General features: G+C 37.9%; 2 protein-coding genes across 2 annotated transcripts in view; one reads left to right on the top strand and one right to left on the bottom strand.

Moving 5' to 3' along the window:
* The first annotated feature begins 38 nt into the window (after positions 1–38).
* LOC113402047 (gamma-glutamylcyclotransferase-like) lies at positions 39–1,098 on the top strand. Its single transcript, XM_026642165.2, has 3 exons — positions 39–163; positions 240–373; positions 493–1,098. The coding sequence occupies exons 1-3, from the start codon at positions 98–100 to the stop codon at positions 887–889; spliced, it is 597 nt and encodes a 198-aa protein (XP_026497950.2). The 5' UTR covers positions 39–97; the 3' UTR covers positions 890–1,098.
* Positions 946–14,549, bottom strand: part of LOC113402044 (insulin receptor-like) — a 67,726-nt gene continuing 54,122 nt past the window's right edge. Inside the window, exons 10-26 of the mRNA XM_026642162.2 lie at positions 13,417–13,561; positions 13,041–13,261; positions 12,560–12,734; positions 12,192–12,430; positions 11,876–12,052; positions 11,467–11,693; positions 10,929–11,088; positions 7,146–7,340; positions 6,861–7,015; positions 6,577–6,747; positions 6,245–6,493; positions 6,081–6,169; positions 5,764–5,995; positions 5,432–5,650; positions 5,270–5,350; positions 4,941–5,187; positions 946–3,819 (exon numbers count right to left, since the gene is read on the bottom strand). Of these exons, the coding sequence (XP_026497947.1) occupies positions 3,566–3,819; positions 4,941–5,187; positions 5,270–5,350; positions 5,432–5,650; positions 5,764–5,995; positions 6,081–6,169; positions 6,245–6,493; positions 6,577–6,747; positions 6,861–7,015; positions 7,146–7,340; positions 10,929–11,088; positions 11,467–11,693; positions 11,876–12,052; positions 12,192–12,430; positions 12,560–12,734; positions 13,041–13,261; positions 13,417–13,561 (3,236 nt within the window). The 3' untranslated portion in view covers positions 946–3,565. The remainder of the gene's footprint in view (positions 3,820–4,940; positions 5,188–5,269; positions 5,351–5,431; positions 5,651–5,763; positions 5,996–6,080; positions 6,170–6,244; positions 6,494–6,576; positions 6,748–6,860; positions 7,016–7,145; positions 7,341–10,928; positions 11,089–11,466; positions 11,694–11,875; positions 12,053–12,191; positions 12,431–12,559; positions 12,735–13,040; positions 13,262–13,416; positions 13,562–14,549) is intronic.

Genomic DNA, 14,549 nt, shown 5'->3' with positions numbered 1-14,549 from the left:
GTCAGTGAGGACTTTTATTAAAATTTTCTGTGAAAAGATGATCAATTCAGTAACTTGTGCATCAAATACATTTCTGTATTTTGCATATGGTAGTAATATGTTGTCATTTAGGATGAAATTATATAGCTTATCAGCAGAATTTGTATCTATAGCACGTTTAGATGTAAGTATAATTTTATTGTCTTACATGTTCATTCTATTAAAGACAATTTTCTTTATCAGCATATATTTTGATACAGAATAGTCGCCTGGACTTTATTAGGTATTCAAAATTTTGGGAGGGACCAACTGCTACTGTTGTGCCCACTGCAAATGCTCATGTTTGGGGTGTGATCTGGCGCTTACCTGTAGATAATTTGGACCGTCTAAATGAGTAAGCAAGGCTTTTTGATAATCTATTTAAGAGCATTACACGTATTTATCCACCAATCTAATATAAAGGCAATATTTTTTAATCATAATATAAACGAAAGTTCTTTTATAATTTTTCAGGCAAGAGGGCATAGAAAGAAAAATATACTATGCAAAGTTTGTTCAAGTTTTATCGCCATATTTAGGGATTTTTTCCTGTCGCATTTATATCCAAACAATTAATCCCTTACCAATTGGAGATAAAGATGAAATACCTGTAGAGCGATGGCCACCCTGGGCCTATAAAAAAGTATTAATACTTGGTGCTATAGAGCACGGGCTGCCGCAATATTATATAGGAATGTTAAAAAATATTAAAAACAATGGACAAAAAGGATGTTATAAAATGTATTGCTTTTTGAAGCAGTATGCAAACAATAACAAGTCTTGTTCGTGTATTTCGGAGAAAACTGTTCAAAAACCGCTTCAACTGGATTTAAGAAAATTCAGAGCTCAAAAATACAACACAGCTAAGTAAATATTGATATTATCAAAAAGATTAAATTTAGTAAAAGAGGAAAATAATAAGTCATATCAATTAAAAAATCACTTTTATTTTAAGAACGTTATAGACCTTGTTTTTATTAACTTGGTATAAAATATATTTAAACAAGGGTTTACTCAAAACTATTTTTGCTATTCTTGTAACTTTTTATTACTATAAATATTAAAATTATTATTAATAGGTACTAGGTTTTCATTAAATTAAATATAAAAATTATATACTATCTCAATCGTTTGGTGAATTTGTATCTAAATTGAGCATATAGCACAACGCTACCCCGACACTATATTACATAATAAACACGCACACAAATCACACGAGGAACACATTGATTGGAAATTATTTTATCAGTCAACAATTTACGAATAACATAATCACTAAAATGAGGTAAAGTGCCCTATTGGTGAAAATCACAATAATAAAAAATACTGATGAAAATAAGAACAAAATATTCAAAGGCAATGAAGAGCCCGCAGCGAACGCTGTGTGAGGCAACGTTGTGCGAGGCTTCGCCGCAGTCACTCCGCGCAATCCTTACTTTTTACCCTCCACTTTATTCTATACTGCCTCCATACAATAACTTTAATATTTAAATAGAAATAATTTTAATGATTTAGTTCTCTTTGATTGGTAGAACGGCGCTGGAGTGCCTCGGCTGGCTCGTCATAGAGTTAGAGAAGTAAGGTTTACAAATCGGGTCATTTACCACTCGCCGAATAAGTTAATAGTCAAGTCATCGCTTACCATACTTCCAATTTAGAGAATTTTTCAGTATGTCGATTACAGAATTATATAATTGCAAAATTATGTAGAAACATTTAGTTTTCGTCATTAGCAAAAGGCACTATGCAATTTCTTTATGATATCTTGATTTTTTTTACAATTTCGTATTTAGAAAATTACCGATCCGACATTACATTGTTAAAAAAAACAAGGTGCCTTTAGCCCTTAATCAATAACAAACAACAAAATATATATATATATATACATATATGCATATAATTTATCTATTAACCAATCCTATACAACATTTTATGCCATCTGCTGCATTAATTATAATGTTCAATTTTGGCGATGCGTTTTGCTTTCTCACCACATCTCGTAATAATTATATAACACTCCAGAATTCATTGTTTCTTCGGACTTTTAATATTGTCTAATAGTTTAGCTGCGACGAATGAAAATGAATAATATTAAATAAATATTTTAAACAAATGAAACTGTATTCGTGTACTTCTGTAAAGTTCCTCATTCAATCAACAATCCTGCATTCCATTGAAGGCTGGATTTCTGAAGGCACTCGTTTATACCCTTAAACCACATTATCGTAAAAGTTATTACAGTCACATTGGACCCCCAAAGTCTGACAGTGTGGTCCAATGTCCAGGATTGTTGTATATTAGAGTCTAACTATGGTAGGATATACAACTATTTTATAATATTAACTTTTAAACTGTAACAAATAATGCGTCTAGCGTATAATTTACTTATAATAGTTTTGCTATTAAAATCTTTAAGTATTCTAAAAGTTTTATTAAAATTTTGAATACAATTCTTCGAATCTAGGGAGTTCGTATTTAACAAGCATCGGTATTTGCTCTCATGCAGTTCCATTTGACATTGATTCAGTGCCTATGGACTTATGCTTTACTTGGGGTAGGAAAGTAATTATTATTAGTTAGAACTAATCATAGCTTTATCATAATGCGAGTTTACTGGTTAGTTATTATGTATAAAGATCTTGCAAATTAGCTAGACTTTGGCTACAGAGTATAGGTAATTCACACTAGGCGATCATTGTAAAATTATCATATCATATGTATAACGACTATTTAACAACAATGGCAGATTATCTATTGCATTGTAATTGATACGGAACACATCGATTGCAGTTTCGTCTTATGTATTTGAAGGATTGCCCGAGGCATACTTGAGCATGCATACAAAAAATACAACGTATCTAAATACAATATAATAATAAAATCTTAATTTAGTATTTTGATTTGTTTAAGTCTTTGGTGGTTAAATCCGATTTATGAAATTTTTTCCTCATTACAGTATAGAAATGACAAACGAAAATGATACGCTGATCGAATTATGAGTATTATAAACATGTATTATAACAGACGCGTAACGAATTTATTGCTGTGCATCGCACGTCACAAGTGACAAATCTGTATAATGTTAAGTAGCGCACTTTCAAAAAAAGTACTCACAACAATAACAAAAACTTAAGCTAATCTACAAATTTGACACTCGATCGAATGTTCGCCCATCCGAAACGACAGCTCTCGCCGGTCAAATATAAAGAAACGAATTAAAATAATTTGTACAAGATCTTACCTAAATTATCATTAGGTATCTATACACACTTTACAGCTTACACGGTAAACTTAACAATAATAGGCTGCGTCATAAATGACTTCGATACAACTATGTTACTGAGGTAAACTATATAGGATTCTCGTCTTCGTCGACGTCGCTCCGGGCGAAGTCGAGTCGTCGGGCGAGAAGCGCTCCGCCGAGCGAAATAAATAAACGACGCGGCGAACAATTCACTAGCTACGCTTACAACTAGATTCGAAGAGCCGAGCGCGGGCGGCGGGCGCCCGGCCTGAGGTAGATAGCGGGGGGGCGGGGCGCGGGGGGCTAGCACGCCGCCGCGTCGCGCAGCACGCCGTTGGGCCCGGGGGGGGGCGCGGGCGGCGCGCTCGGCTTGAGCGCGATGGGGCGCGGCTCGGCGGGCTGCAGCGGCTCGGCGGCCGCGTCGTCGGAGCCGCGCGAGCGGAGCGACGACAGCTCTCGCACCCACGACGCCAGGCGTCCCGACACGCCGAACAGGTTGGAGCCCGAGCCCGTGGCCACCGCGCCCACGTTCACCTCGTGCATGGCCGCCTCCTCCTCTGCGACACACGGGGTGACAAGTTAGCGACTGGGGGCTTTGATACGTTTGAGTCGCGCATCGAAGGGCAGCGGCAGGGATCGAAAGTTGAAGAGCACGACCGACACTTATGGTGGTCAATGAGTGATTATCGTAATCTTCATCTTCATCGTCATCGTCATCATTATCGCTGTAATTCATAACGGGGATAAATATCGCACGCCCTTCCTGTGTTCAGTCTGCGTGCTATCTTCTAATAAATACGTACATCTAGTACACATTTATTTAAGTTATACTATGAACTACAAATAAGTAGCAAGTATTACCTAATAAAAAAAAACTACAATATGATTAACAATAGAAATTCAAAAAGCTTTTATTTAAATATGCTACAAAATAAATACTCTAATATAAAAAAATAATCCCGCTCATCATTACAAAATGGCGATGAATCAACTTCCTACTAACCTTCTATGCTAGAAGCGTGAGGTAGCGACACAGAAACTTTTATTTTACTACTAATAAAATAATTACGAATAATAACTACGACGGCCATTGGTCAGTCAGAAAATGATAACACATCGACAAGTCGTGTCAACGTTACAGCATGCATACCGTTACTTACAGTTAACAGAGTGCAGCCTGCTCGGCGCACAGGTCTGGCACGTGCGGACAAACAAGAATCAAATATTACTACGTATCAACTCTACAACTAAATTTACTTTTCTGTTATCATTTACTGATATTAACCAAAATGTAATCAAAAAATACGTTCAATTTCATATTACTTAACAAAATTACTGTTATCAGAATCTTTGATCCCTGCCGCGACACAACATTAGAAAACAAGGTGGAACAGATTAGGAATTAAAAAAATATATATATTTAAAACACTTTCACTCGCCAAATGGATACTAAACTTTAGTATCCATTTAGTAACTAAACCTCGTCTATTTGGTTAATTCACTTATATATTTATTTATTCAGTCATAAATAAGATGACCAAATACGATTAGAAAGTTTAAATATTTGTATGTATTGTAAAGTTTTTTGTCATCAGTCAGATGTCGAAAAGTGAATAACCAAATAGACATTATAATATGGAAAATGAACGATATACGCATCGGCTGTCACTCGACTCACCTGACGCGGTCCGCTGAAGCGCGTACATCTCCTGTCCCTGCGGAGTGTGGAAGAAGGACCGGTGCCGAAAGTAGGGCTGGGCGGAGGGCGCCAGGTCGGCCACCAGCTGCAGGAAGGAGGGGCGCGCGTGGGCGCGGTGAGCCCAGCACGCGCGCATCAGCTCGTACAGCCGGTCGGGGCAGTGCTCGGGCCGCTCCATCACGCCGCCCTCCACCACGTACCGCACCACTTGCTCGTTGGACAGCCCCTGGGACACACAGGCGGTGAAATGGCGATACAGATTAAGGGAGACCAGCAACGATTTTACTGACAAACGGAACAGAACCTACCTGGTACGGCTGCATGGCTAGCGTAGCCATTTCCCATAACACGACACCGTAGCTCCATATGTCGCTGTTACTCGAAAACACCTGTCAAATAAAAATACGTCACAGGTTATTATTAGCTCCAGGGTATATAAGCCATGATAAGTAAAATATAACAGAGCTCACCCCGTCCTTTAAGCTCTCGGGGCTCATCCACCTGACGGGCAGTAAGCCCTTGGTGCCTTTCCTATAGTAATCAGTCTCATAAATGTCTCTGGTCATGCCAAAGTCGCCCACTTTCACGGTGAGGTCTCCGGCCACCATGCAGTTACGCGCCGCGAGGTCGCGGTGCACGAACTTCTTCGCCGATAGATAGGCCATACCGTCCGCTATTTCTATTGCCATCTGAAATTAGAAAATAAATATTTGGTAATGCTAAAGTCGGCGGGATCAACAATAATAATAAGCTATTTGCAGGTAATAATTAGAAGAATATCTAGCATAGAATGGCTCAGCACCTGTAGGATGTTCTGCAGTGTGGGCGGCACGGACGCCGGACCCTTCTTGGGTAGAGAGGACTCCGCGTCGGGGCGGTGCGAGCGCAGGTACGTCTTGAGGTCGCCGTGCTCCATCAGCTCCATCACCACCAGCGTAGGCTGTCCGCGCGATACCACGCCCAGGAGCCGCACCACGTGGTACGTGTCGAAGGCTTTCATCACCGACGCCTCATTGAGAAACTCGATACGCTCCCTGGCGAACGGACATTGTTTGAGCACACTTTCGATGAGTGCACGTAAATAATCGCATCGATCCACTACAGAGTCGAGACACTCACCTGTCAGTTGCGTGCTCATTGACAGTTTTCACAGCGCATCGAGTTTCTGGTTTACCTTTTTCTATGTTCTTCACTAAGCCCTCATACACCTGCAGATTAATCGTCAAATTTAACGACAGTTTAAAAGGTTGAAAAGAATGCGATACACGAAAGCGAAGACTGACCATGCCGAAGGAACCCTGGCCGAGCTCCCGGATGAACTCGACGCTGCTGCGCGGCACCTCCCACTCGTCGGGCACGTACACGGTGGACACGTACTCGGGGTTGACGCTAGCGAACAACTTTGGCGCGTCGTTGGGCGGCATCAGCGCGCGCCGCGCCGCCCACGCGCCCGCCGCCACCAGCGCCAGCAGCGCCATGCAGCCGCCCACCACGCCCCACACCCACTCGTAGCTCAGCTCCGCCGTGCGCTCCTGTAGACGTGTGAATCCGACATGTAAACATTGACATTTTCATATTACGATCTCTTCTAGACTGGATTCGATCGTTTACTCACGGGTATAAAGACGTAGATGTCGGTGGAGACGTTGCCGGCGCCGCTGAGCGAGAGCGGAGTGACCCGCAGCGAGTAGTTCCCTGGTGCCAGATTGCGCACGAGCACGCCGCGTCCGTTCAGCTCGTAGTCTTCCGCGGTGATGCAGCTCGCCAAACCCATCTCCTGCGTAGCCTATCCAAGAAGTGGGTGATATAAATTTATGTGGTATAACGCCGAAGAATGCTTAAGACTTAAATAACACATCATTAATATACAACACTATTAAAATAGTCACGTTAACACACCTGATTATTATCCTCAACTCGCGAATGATGAACATTATATGCTACGACAAAACCATTGGGATCCTCAGGAGGCTGCCACGTTACGTTAACTTCGGGCAAAGTTTTATTAGATGGCAATACTTCGGCGTGCATGTTCCGCACAACATCAGCGTTCACTGAAAAGAATATTTAAAAACACCAATGAATACTGTTGTTTCAGGGATTTAAGGATACCTATTCGTCGATTTTATGATGAAAATGCTGTTTCACAAGTGAAGAAATCTCAAGTAGAAGAGCAAGACTCACGTCTCTCCAGAGTCCGGAAGGTGTAGTGCGCGCGCTGCGAGCACCGCTCGCGCTCGTCTATTTCCCAGGTCTCGTTCTCGTGGCGCTCGCGGCACGCCCAGACGTTGACCGTGTACCACGTGAAGTGCCGCAGGTTGTCAACCGTCAGCGAGCGCGCACTGCCCTCCAGATCGTAGTACAGAGTCTTTACGTACTCTGCGAATACACGCACGCATTGATCTAATTAATACTTCATGCGAAGTGAGTATTAAGAATAAATGACTTAAGAATAAATTACCATATAGTATACTTCTTTTAAACCGATATTACAATTACATTATTCTTAAATAAAATATTTTATTAATCATTAGACTACTTTTTATTAGTAAACTAGATGTTACCCGTCCGCTCCACTGGGTAAAAAAGGGGGGAAGATTAACGAAATTCAAACGTGAATAACAGGGTGTCCCTTATATGTATATCAACTGTAATAATTCCGTTAAAATCTTGCATTAATTTGACCGCCCTTTCAGCAGAGTCATTTACAACGATCAAACGACTTATTCTACTTTTAGTTTCCAAAAAAGTAGCATTACCATTCCAAGAAGAAAACTGTCGTCGATCTGAATTCGAGAAAGAAATTGTTTAGAGCAAACAATCCGATACAAAATAATCTAGTGTTTTAAAGAAAAAACAATTTAAATAACAAAAATAAATACATCAAGTAATGTAAAAAAACGCACAAAAAATTAGCTTATCGAACAATTTTTAGGTCAGTTCTCCCTTGGATGAAACTTAGCGTTTACCAAAATCTGAGTTTTATCCGTGTTTAAGTTGGCAATCACTTTCATCTGTAATTATCTTCATCATTAAAAAGTGATACAGTGACTGTCTCTTCACATAAATACCATGAGTGATAGGTAAATTTGCTTATATAAACTTTATAAATTTTTACATTAATTTTCATACTCTTTAAGCGCCTTTAAGAAGCACACATTTTGGATAGGAGCTTTAATCGCCTGAGTGCATTCGAGCCAAGGTTTAACAAAACAAATCAAAATGATTCTTCTATTTTTTCTTTATTCAAGTAGGCTCATAATAGCACTTTTGAATCGTCGTGCTGCCACTGGTTCGGAAAGTAGAGTTTACCAAGAAGAACCGATATGTAACTGAATAGTTAGTCTTTTCCACCATTTAAATTGTAGAACTTTTGTCAATAAAGTACAATTAAATGAATATATATCCTTCCTATGAATCAACAAATACTAGGTCACCTTTTCTTCTTTTCTTCTTTATCGTTAATATCTTGTAGGAGCCATGTGATTTTTTAGCGTTAAATTTAATTCACTATTAATAAAATTATAAATATAGAAGCGACTACAACCATCTCCAAGAAGGATGTTGAATACATTGCGAATTCGGAAACTGGGTGTTAGAAGTTTACCTTTCCTCCTCGTGCCCATACAATGATGATCCGGTCACTGTTTTTTTCGAAAGGATGTATAATATTGTAAATATATGTAATATTGTTGTAAAAATATTGTGTCGCAGCTTTAGTAGTTTTAACTTTAATATTTTACCATCACAAAAGTCTGTCACTTCGTCAGGTACATTTTTCTGAAGGTCAGTTTTTATTGCTTCTGCCCTGGATTTATCTTCATAATATTCTCTGAACCGAGGATTTATTAGTTTCTGCCCAGAATAATCGCTTCTAAAACCGCATGAAGAATATAAACGGAGTCTCTTATGCTTAATGGGCATAGACATAAAGCTGCGACAAGTTCAGGTGTTAATAAACAATTATGCACTAATAATCTTAAAAAGAACGTAAAAAATGACAAATAAAATATGTAGTTAGAGGTCGCAGCGGAACTAGTATGGAGAAGTTTAAATCGCAAGTCGGCACGGGTTATCGTTAAGAAATCGGGCTTATATTTTTTTATAGGCAATATTGAGTTATTACTAAAGTTTTAAGAAGGTATACGTAAAAATATATCGAAGTTGAAATTTAAGGGACACCCTAGAATAGCCTATAGCCATCTACGGACGATTAGTCATATCGTTACGTTCAGTTTTCAGATTGACGCACAGAGAAAAAAAAACATTACATATGTACGAAAAAAAGGTTAAAACTAAATCAAGAAACCTTCATATTATATTAATAAGTGCATTTACAATAGAGTAAAAAAAAAATAACATTTTTATCTAATTTAAATTACCACGTGCATAAAACTAACAGTCAATAGACACATGTATTCCTAAAAATTAAAATAAATCATGCTAATGTAAAAACGAAAAGCAATTACGTATTTTCATAGCACTTTTATATCATGTAATAAATGTTTTGATATATACGTATAATTAAAATATCGTAAAATATTTACGAGTACAACCTTTACCCATAGATATGTCGTTTGATAAATTTATTATACTACGGCATGCAACTTAGTGTGGACGCGACAGTTCAAGGATATGTATGTATATTATTTAACCTGTCGAGTGATCCTTTGCGATGCAAGCGTTATACTGGCGGTGACTGCACTCTACTGAAATATGAATATGACGGGGTGATTGTTAGATGATGATGGAAGCAATTTGTGCAAGCGTAAGACGTGTTAAAGCTAAAATAACCCGATGTTATGGTTCAAATATGATTATGAAAAATAATATACAATTCGACCACTATGGGGCCATTAATTTATTACGTAAGACTATTTTCGCTTGTTTTCGACTCCCTCCCTCCCTATTATAAGAAAAAATAAGAATAGTCCGAACTCCTCCCCCCCCCTGTTTAATATTTATTACGTAAGAATCTAAAGGAAAAAATGAATAAACGTTTGATTTATTTTAATGTTTATGTTTCAAAGAATCATTTTTTTAAAATATTTATTTGTAATTTCAAAGGTACTAATAATCTTTATTTTTTAGCCCGCCCGTTGCCATGGAAATGGAAATATTGTTTTATACCTATACGCATCCGAGCGAACCTGGACAATCATACCTTTTTCAATTAATTTTAACTTTGCGCATTTTTTTTTATCTTACGTAAGAACTATCGAGACTCCTTCCCACCCCCTTGTAAGAAAACATAAGACATGGCCGAGCCCCCTCTAAATCATCTTACGTAATAAATGAATGGCCCCTATGCATTGGCCAAGGTGAGTAATGTAAATTTTGATCATGCTGAAAGGTCTAAGCAATTACACTTTCAACGCGAACTTATGTAAATAAATTTAGTATTGGTTAATAAGTTCAAAGCATTACTGTTAAAGGAAGAAAAAAATGTGAAAAATATATTATAGTAGAGCAAGCTATCAGCAAATGGAATGATGTATATACATATAACAATTTGATTAACTTCTTTTTTCTTTTAATCAGAACAGACTACAGCAAAATGAAGTATTAAAATAACAAAAAAATAAACGCGAAAATCTTTACAAAAAACATGATGTTTATTTGTTTTTAATTTACTATGAGCATTTAATTTCACAAGTTAAGTTTTTATATTCACGATGTGTAACTCTAGCAGCTTAATAACTTATACAACTTGTAACTTATATAAGCAAAGATTTTAACAACATGAAAGCTACATAAATGACATGCCATATTTTATTGGTGGTCAACCGTAACTTAATCAATGATTTTTCATAGAAATAATATGAAAATATTCTTAGCGATATTACTAGACGTGGTTCTAAAAAATAGAGTATACGACAAAATGATGGACCTTAAACGTAAAAGTGTTCGAATCAAACGTAACCTACTCTATAAGAGTGTATAAATGATAAATCGAATAAAACTTACTTCCTTCCGTTGCGTTGGTGTTATTCTGTCCAATGAGCGGTACGTGTGGATCGCCGATGATGACGAGCATACTATTGACGCTGTCATCTATCGAGCGCCGGAGTCTTTTCGCCGCTGACTCGTTGGGCAGCATCTTGGGTCTCTCAGTTTTCACGTATACCTGAATATATTTCATGATCAAAAGTTTTCCTACCGTTTTATTCGTTCACAAGCTTTCAATTTATATAAACGGTTAATAAGAATTGGAGAGAAACGACAAGGTTTAAAAAAAAACTTAAGACTCAATAGTGTCATGTCTGATCTTACAATTTGTCCTACATGACATTTAAAAACCAATAAATTGTACTTTCAATTATAATTTCTTAACTTTTCTTTCCTGAAATTTAGTTTCTCTTTATTTATAATTGTCTATATTCTTTTCTTCTTCCACATATTCACCCACCCGATCTCTTAGAATCTCCCAATACATCTTAATTTAGGGGAAAAACCCGCCAGTTGGCATCACTGGTCGCGACGGTAGACACGTGCACACGCTTACATGGTTCTGAAGCGAGTTCTCAAAGTTGATGGTCTCGATGCGCTCCTCCTCGGCCAGCGAGCTGAAGCGCGTGGGCCGGGCGTCGTCGCGACACGCGCACGTGCCGCTGGCCACTTCGCCCGTGCCGCCCGCGCCGCCCGCACCGCCCGCGCCCCCCGCCGCGCCGCCCGCGCCGCCCGCGCCGCTCTCCTCGCCGCGCACCGCGATCAAGTTCACGAGCGCGCTCGCTGGTGACCACGAGACACATAATTAATCCATAATATTACGACATTTTTTTGCGATGATAGCCGTAGTCATATATTTTTTTTTTATGTTAGAGGTGATTGTATCTCAATTTCAAAGTTTAAATTACATTTTCAAATTTATAAAATCGTTTTTTTATTTTAATATTAGAGAAGATTAAACTTACGATTGCCACAATAGTTGACGTTGAGTGCCAGTATCTTGGGCCGGTTGTAGTTATTGGCCTGTATCTCGACGTGGTAGAAGGCAATAGTACCGTTAGGCATAGACGGCGGCTGCCATTTTATTGTTGCTGAATGCTCCTTAAGTGACTCCACTGTTAAGCCGAGGGGTGGACTTGGAGCTGCGAGAAAACGTCATTATTACTACTCAGGCTTCTATAAAACTACAAAGGAGCAAGGAATAGCTTCGTTACATTCAACAACGGTTAATTAGAATCATATAATCGTCTTATATAAAATAACAGTATTTCGGCAACTTACATCCAGGTAGAGTCTTGAAATATATAATAGGACTCTGCGCGCCTTTCCTGTCTTGCAGTGTGGTGTACGTCTTGACATATGCCGCGTATCGAGTAAAGGGAGTGAGTTGAGTCAGCGGGTAGAAGAGCGGCTGGTTGTTGTTCTTACAAGGGCTCTGCATGATGGATTTCTTGTCGATGATCACTGGCTGTGTGCTACTATTACGGACTTCGTCCACTGTCGTGTCCACAACGTTCCAACTGAAATTGTCAACTGAATACATACAGCACTTACACATTTCGATTTTTCCAGAATCTCATTTAATAAGTTAAGCTTAGAATGCTAACCATATTATGGTGTCAGATTCTGTTAAATGGATGAATACTTACGTATCAGAACAAGCGTCACGCTGACCGTAAAGCGTGACATTGGATTCGGTAGCGATGAAGTATATGGAGTAGCCGAGCAGCTTGCGTGAATCTGACATGCAGTACATGTTCCACTTGAGAATGGCCACGCGTTGGAATATCGAGCTCACCTTCAGATGTAGCGTGTCTTGGTAACCTGTTTAAAATTCATAAGTTTTTATATGCAAGGTAAGAAAAGTAAAATCGATACCTTCTGGTACGATCAAAAATCATAGAAATTTGTAGCGACTAGAAGAGGTTGAAATTTCGTATTTGAAATGTTAAGACATTTAATTTTTTTTCCTCTTCTTATTACTTCGTAAGTCTTTGAAACTTTACATACAATAATAAAATTCGTAAGAATGTGTATATAAGATAGAAAATAACGCAGTGTAGAGCCATCTTCAAGATTACCTCGCCTTTCTGACGGCCTTCTTGAACTACTTACACGTATTCTACTTACAAGATGCCTGGTCTCCATTGTTATCTTGCGACACTTCGATTTCACTGAAAGTAGACACTGGATCCTTTGTCATGGTCTTTAGTTGTTGTATTTGATTGTAGCAGAGCTTCGGATTGAAGTGTATGAATAGACGTCCCTTCGCTATCTCAATTGACTTGTGCGTGGACCAATTCCATAACATTTCCAGATTTGGATTGTTGAATATGTATAGGCTCTGTCCTCTAAAGAAAGAATGCATACGGTTTTATATTATACTCGACACCATATTTCAAATTTAAATAAATCAAGGTCAAGAATTTATTAATTAATACAGAATTTGAGGTTAAATTAATATGTAAGTTTAACGAGCTCGTCTTTGGGGACATTACAGACTCACTTGTTGTCGGAGCTGAGCCCACCGATGCGTCTGAGGCTCTTGAGGAACATGAGCGACACCAGGGGGTACGACCGAATCACGCGCAGACTACCGTCTATCTCCCGTATAGCCCCTAACGCCGCTTCCAACACTGTCATGGTGTTACCTGATGGTGATGATACATGACAACATTATTTTTTTAAAATCATAAACATATAATATCTAGAATTAATATTATAAATAATGGAAAACTACCATAATATGTTGCTGCATTCAAATTTCTTAAATGAAGTAAAAATGTTAAGGGTAGGCTGTTTTTACCATTAGTATAAAATGTCTACTACTAAATAAACCAAGTCGTTTGTATTTTATTGACATTATATAATTTTAAGTTAATCATTAATACTATCCATAGTATAATAGTATAATTTGTTTAATATATAAAGTTCAAAGGGACCAATATGAAACTTATAATAGTCATGTTTCATATATGTGTCTATTTAAATACATTTTCAATCTATTTAAAGCGAATATAAGATTTTATTTTTTTCGCAATTATATAATGTTATTCTGTTGAAAACCTCTTTTACAATAATAATACGCGAGTTGTAGACCTAAATATATATAAATTATTGATTTATTAACTTTTTATACGACAAAATAGATAAAAAGGATTTCAGTGATACTAATACATACAATATGTTTATTTTGTATACAAATTGTATGTAATTTGCTGCCTTTGCCGCCCTAAGAAATATCAACTGTTCCATAAACACCTAACAAAGGGAACTAAGATGTTATGTTCTTTGTGTTATTCAACAGCTTTGGGTTTATTTGTGTGCGGTGTTCGGAATTGTTTTAGTTTCCGATTCCACGAGAAAATTTAGTATAACTGATGTAAGTTCTTTTACATTAACCTTTATTTAAAAAAAAAAAACTAAAAGGATGAAATCAGAGGGATCATAACCTCAACCGCAATGTGTAGTTTCATTTGAAATTAAAATAATAGTAAATCCAGTCCAGCTCCTAATAAGTTACCGGCAAAAACGATCCTATCATAATTGAAAACGAAAACGCAACCCGTACATACTTTCCGATACAATTTGATACAAATCATCTGGAGTGAGGAGTCGAAAAGAGGTCGATGTGATAAA

Source organism: Vanessa tameamea, chromosome 2 (assembly GCF_037043105.1).
Source record: "Vanessa tameamea isolate UH-Manoa-2023 chromosome 2, ilVanTame1 primary haplotype, whole genome shotgun sequence".
Classification (NCBI taxonomy): Eukaryota; Metazoa; Arthropoda; class Insecta; order Lepidoptera; family Nymphalidae; genus Vanessa; species Vanessa tameamea.
The sequence above is the reverse complement of the archived record's forward strand: the minus strand, read 5'-3'. Positions and strand labels throughout refer to the sequence as shown.

What these genes read in the sequence shown, in the direction of transcription:
- LOC113402047 (XM_026642165.2), top strand. Translation starts at nt 98, where the DNA reads ATGTTGTCATTTAGGATGAAATTATATAGCTTATCAGCAGAATTTGTA. An exon ending in TATCTATAGCACGTTTAGAT is followed by an intron (nt 164 to 239) that starts GTAAGTATAATT and finishes ATTTTGATACAG; the next exon opens with AATAGTCGCCTGGACTTTAT. An exon ending in AATTTGGACCGTCTAAATGA is followed by an intron (nt 374 to 492) that starts GTAAGCAAGGCT and finishes ATAATTTTTCAG; the next exon opens with GCAAGAGGGCATAGAAAGAA.